Below are 4,998 nucleotides of genomic sequence, written 5' to 3' on the forward strand. Positions count from 1 at the left end.
GATTTTGGGTCTTCGTTAGAGGTTATAACAAATTTGTTATCCAGATTCATCATTTCATGATTAGTTGCGCATGCTTTTAGGATGAAAAGACAACTTGTTTAGTTAGAAAATATTCCTCATTTTCTTAGGAATATTTATGTTTTCAAAGTTGTACAAAATTATAATATTTATTGCTAAAAAAACACTAAAATCTCTTACCGTTGGGGCTAAACTAATATTATTATTATGAAGAGGTCATTAGCTAATAATATTTTAGCATTATTAAGGTGTTCATGTTGGGGAATTATTATCAACTCACAAATTTAAATTTGATAATAATTTTGAATAATAAATTATTATTTAGAATAATTTGAGACAAATATTTTATTTTATTTTATTTTATTTTATTTTTAACTTGCTTTATACTATGCACGAGACTTAAAAAAATCATCCGAGTATTATATATAAATTATTTCAATATGGAATAATATTTATGAAGGTTTTACGGTAATAATAGAAGTCTTTTGTAATTTCAAGAGATCTTATAGATGCTGTCAATTTGTGCTTTTACTTATCAAAATTTTCCAAAACTTTAAAGCCATCTAAAGATGCCCAAAAAAAAAGTACCGGGCAGCTTCAAAATTTATTGGTCAAGAAAAGAATTTACTTCTTTAATTTTCAGAGTCTCCTTTACAATCAAGCACATTTCAATATGTTTTTTATAATGGTGAAAGAAAAAAAAAACTTGCAAACAATCAATCAGACTACTATAACCACAAAGAAACATAAAATTTTATCAGTTAGTTGCTCGTTTCGGTATGGATTTTGTGTGTGGATTTCAGGATTGAAAGAACAGCAAAGTCAGTGAAAGACTAATTTACAGAGTTTAAATAAGGTCAACGCAGAGATAAGATATAATAGAGCCAGCCCTCCTTTTGGTCCTCTGGCTAACCTTCCACTTCTCAACAAGCAATTTCTTTATATTGGGACAGCTTGAGACCACCGTGGCAACACCAGAGGAGGAGATGCCTGGGCAATACACCATGTGGCAAGATTCAAGCAAAGTGCAGTTTTTTACAAGATGGGATAGCCCAACATCTGTTATTTGACGGCAATGAGACAGCACTATGTCTTTCAGATTAGGACACCCTTCTCCTAGCTCAGCCATTGCCATATCCCCCAAATTCTGCCCAATTAAAATCAACATAAGGGTTTTCTGCCTTTTCACGATTTTTGGGTTTTTTTTTCGTTTAGAGAGAGAGCGAGAGAAACACACCTGGAGAACACTCACGTCTAGGTAGGTAAGTTGAGGACAACCTCTTGCAATGGCCATTATTCCAGCATCACCAATTTGATGACAGCCACTAACGTTTAGATACTGTAGGGAGTTACACTTACCAATGGCAACAAGGGCCTCGTCCCCGACCCTAATAATTAATATGCGAGTGAAGACAGAAATCAAAGTGTAATTCATACTCAAATACTTGTAATTCTATAAACAATGAAAAGAAGAATTCACCTATCACAAAATCGGAGGCTAAGATCTGTCAGGGACTTGCAATTCTCTCCAACAGCTACAATTCCTCTGTTTCCAATCTATAACCACAAAGAAGGATATATATGCTGTCACAAATAATTCACATGGTAACTACCAGACCGACCACTAAAAGAAAACTTTTTAACAGAAGTCAATCAAATACATCGTATAAACAATGAAGCATTCTTCAGTAACAATGATACGGTATTAAGCTTGTCAGCAAGTATCATATTTACTTTAAATATTTTGTTTAAACAACATTAAATAAAAAGTTGGAAGGTGTACACAAATGGATCTTATGGGAGAAGGAATACTTATAAACAACATTAAATAAAAAATTGGAAGGTTTATACAAATGGATCTTATGGGAGAAGGAATACTTATAAACCATGTAATTAATATGTGAGACAGAGAACGTACCTCATAACATCGACGAATGTGAAGCTTCTTCAAATTCCTGCAGCCTTTGGCTATATAACAAATTGCTTCATCTCCAATACTTGAGCAATCGACTAAATCAAGCGCTTGTAGGAGCTTGCAACCCCTTCCAATCTCGAGAAGTGCACGGTTGCTAATCCTTTGGCAGTACAACAAAGTCAATTCAGTAAGAAGCCTGCAATTATCCAGGATATACGGATTAGCAATCAAATGAACAGATATAACTATCATGTTAACAGAAGTCAATATTAGTACATCCGAGGGCCTTTGGCATGAAGAGAAAGAGGAACTAGAAATTTATCTAGAACAAGCATAATTTAGTGGAACAAATAACCGAAATCATCCTAACACAAATTAATCTACTTTTACATAAAATGATAAATAAGAACAGCTAATTGGCACAAAGCAAAGATTATAATTACTTCTCCAATCAAGCTGTTTAAACAAATAGTTCACATATCATGGAAAGGAGGAAATGTCGTATTATTAATACACTAGTAATATCATGGAACTAAACATAACTCAAGAATAGTCAATGTGTGTAACTTAAACGTGAACTCCATCCTATTCATTCATAGTATTACCTCCTATTATACCAATTTTAATTCAAGCTGGGAGAGATACATACGAGCAAGATTTCCCAATGAATTCCAGTCCCAGAGTACCAATATTGTGGCACCCATTAACTGTAAGATGAGTAAGTTGCTTGCAACCAGTGGCAATAGCTTCCAAACCCTTGTCACTTAGGAAATAGCAGTCACTTAGAGTGAGATCTTTTAGCTTCTTACATCCATTCCCAATGGCACGTAAACCCCTGAGTTTTAAAATCAGGATGAAATGAAAGAATAAGTACTGAACTTACTAGAAAATAGAATAAAGATATGAAAAAAAGCCAAGCTGTTATCACATCTTTTCTATCTTATAAACTAAGGTACCCAATAACATTTAGAGGCAATCAATAGAAAAATTGGAAAATGAACCTAAGAGCAAATGAAATAGACAAAAAAAAAGTACACAAGATTTAATTTGTTCCAACGAGTTCTATGGTTACAGATTCTTCATACCTGTAATCAGATAGCACATTGCTCGACAATAAATGACCAAAAACACATATCAAATAAAGATGTAAAACCTGAGGCGACAAAGATTAAAAAATGGCACTAACTTATCTGTGAATCTCTGGAAACTATATAGAGCTAATAACTCCAATGACGCACAAGAAGTGCCTACAGCTTTCAATGCCTCATCAGTAACATTGATGCATTGTAGCTTCAATACTTTCAAAAATGGGCATCCTTGGGCTACAGCAAGCACCCCTTTGTTGTGCATGAACTCAGAATCTAAAGAAAGGATCTCAAGGGACTTGCAATGTACGCCCACTGCTTCCAGTGAGACATCAGTTATCTTAGCACAAGCAGCAATACCAAGAGCTTTCAATGAATTCCCACAACCAAGAGCTAATTCAACTAAACCCGTATCTGTTAAGGCCTCACAAAATCGCAAATTTAAATCCCCAAGCTGCTTACAAGACTGTCCAACAGCAGCTAGACCATGATCTCCAACATAGCAACCCTTCAAGAAAACCATACCAAAATGATATGTCACAAAACTTGGGAAAAATGAGGTAAACGATGAATATATTTTCACTTATTTTAACAGAAACAGATAAGACCCACATAAAACACTTCAAATTTCAAGTATAGTAGACCAAAAATTCACCTGTAAATCTAAAGCTGTTAAAAATGAGCACTTCTTGGCGAGTGCAATTAAGCCAGAACTTGAGACGTTAGAGCACCAGATTAAGCTCAGCTTCTCAAGTTTCGGAAAGCCTTCGCCAAGGGCAATCAACCCAGCATCAGATAAACTACATGACTCAAATCCAACATCTTCAGGCCCATTTTTCTCAGTAGCATATAGTTGAAGAGACGAAACCACATTATTGTTATTCCCGCGTCTTCTTCCCTGTCCCCATAATCAAATAATAAACAATAAACTGGGTCATATCGATAAACAAGAACAAGCTTAGCCCGATTGGTACCACATCCGCCCTAATTCAATCTAATCATACGACCCAGAATTAGAGAAAAAAAACTATACGAGGAAGAAACGGGTGAATCACAATCTAGAATCGGGCAGAAACTGAAGGTCAATTAGTTTGGGGTAAATAAAATATCTTACGAGCTGAACGGGGAGCGTAATATTCAAGCGCTCATCAATGTGAACATTACGAACATTGAAGAATCGACGGGCAAGGAGCTTGACGAAGAGGTCAGGACTGCCGGTGGCGCCGACCCGGAGTGTGGTGCGGCTGAGGCGCTCTAGGGCTAGCCACCGCTTGCAGACGAGGGAACAGGCGTCACGGCTGGGTTTAGAATCAAGCAGGCGGAAGACCTCTACGATCAATTCGTCTGGTAGACACGTGTTGATCCGATCGTGACCTCGCATTTTCGTTGGTTTATGGTTTTAGATCAATCCTTTCTATGAGTCCAAACTGTACCTTTATGGGAAATCCTAGAGGAGAATTTTCCGGGCAAAGAAAATGAAGGAAAGCAAGTTAAATAAAAGGCTGGGAAATTTTATATTTATATATATGTATATGTATATGTATATGTATGTAGATATAGAAGGTGTGCGTATGTACGTAGATATAGATAGAAGGAAGGAAGGAATCGATATAGATATAGAAGGTCTGCGTATGCCCTTACTTTTCTACTCAACCGCTTCTCCCCCTTGACATTCTGCTTCTGTCTTTTCATCTTTTTACTTTTTTTTTTTTTTTTGTTATTACATTATTATTTTGCTAAAATAATTAAAAGGGAAAACCCTTATCCATCCTAATAGGGGTAATTTTTTACGGATATATTTTCATCCAAAAATATATATAGAAAACTTAATAATTATAAAAAAAAATTATTTTAAACATTTTCTCTCAATATTTTTTCACATTCTTTCATTTCTTTTTTATGTTAATTACAATAATTTTATTTATCTTGTTTTCATAGTTTTTTTCAAAAATTATGTATAATTTTTAAATAAAAAACTCT

General features: G+C 34.9%; 1 protein-coding gene across 1 annotated transcript; it reads right to left on the bottom strand.

Moving 5' to 3' along the window:
• Positions 1-621: 621 nt before the first annotated feature.
• Positions 622-4,677, bottom strand: LOC133818927 (F-box/LRR-repeat protein 4). Its single transcript, XM_062252039.1, has 9 exons — positions 4,660-4,677; positions 4,133-4,465; positions 3,674-3,916; positions 3,120-3,526; positions 2,583-2,768; positions 1,937-2,129; positions 1,499-1,575; positions 1,256-1,406; positions 622-1,165 (listed from the first exon to the last, which is right to left on the bottom strand). The coding sequence occupies exons 2-9, from the start codon at positions 4,397-4,399 to the stop codon at positions 866-868; spliced, it is 1,824 nt and encodes a 607-aa protein (XP_062108023.1). The 5' UTR covers positions 4,400-4,465; positions 4,660-4,677; the 3' UTR covers positions 622-865.
• Between the last annotated feature and the right edge of the window lie 321 nt (positions 4,678-4,998).

This window comes from Humulus lupulus, chromosome 2 (assembly GCF_963169125.1).
Source record: "Humulus lupulus chromosome 2, drHumLupu1.1, whole genome shotgun sequence".
NCBI classification, from domain to species: Eukaryota; Viridiplantae; Streptophyta; class Magnoliopsida; order Rosales; family Cannabaceae; genus Humulus; species Humulus lupulus.

What these genes read in the sequence shown, in the direction of transcription:
- LOC133818927 (XM_062252039.1), bottom strand. Translation starts at nt 4,399, where the DNA reads ATGCGAGGTCACGATCGGATCAACACGTGTCTACCAGACGAATTGATC. An exon ending in AGCCTCCGATTTTGTGATAG is followed by an intron (nt 1,407 to 1,498) that starts GTGAATTCTTCT and finishes ATTAATTATTAG; the next exon opens with GGTCGGGGACGAGGCCCTTG. An exon ending in TAGACGTGAGTGTTCTCCAG is followed by an intron (nt 1,166 to 1,255) that starts GTGTGTTTCTCT and finishes TTAATTGGGCAG; the next exon opens with AATTTGGGGGATATGGCAAT.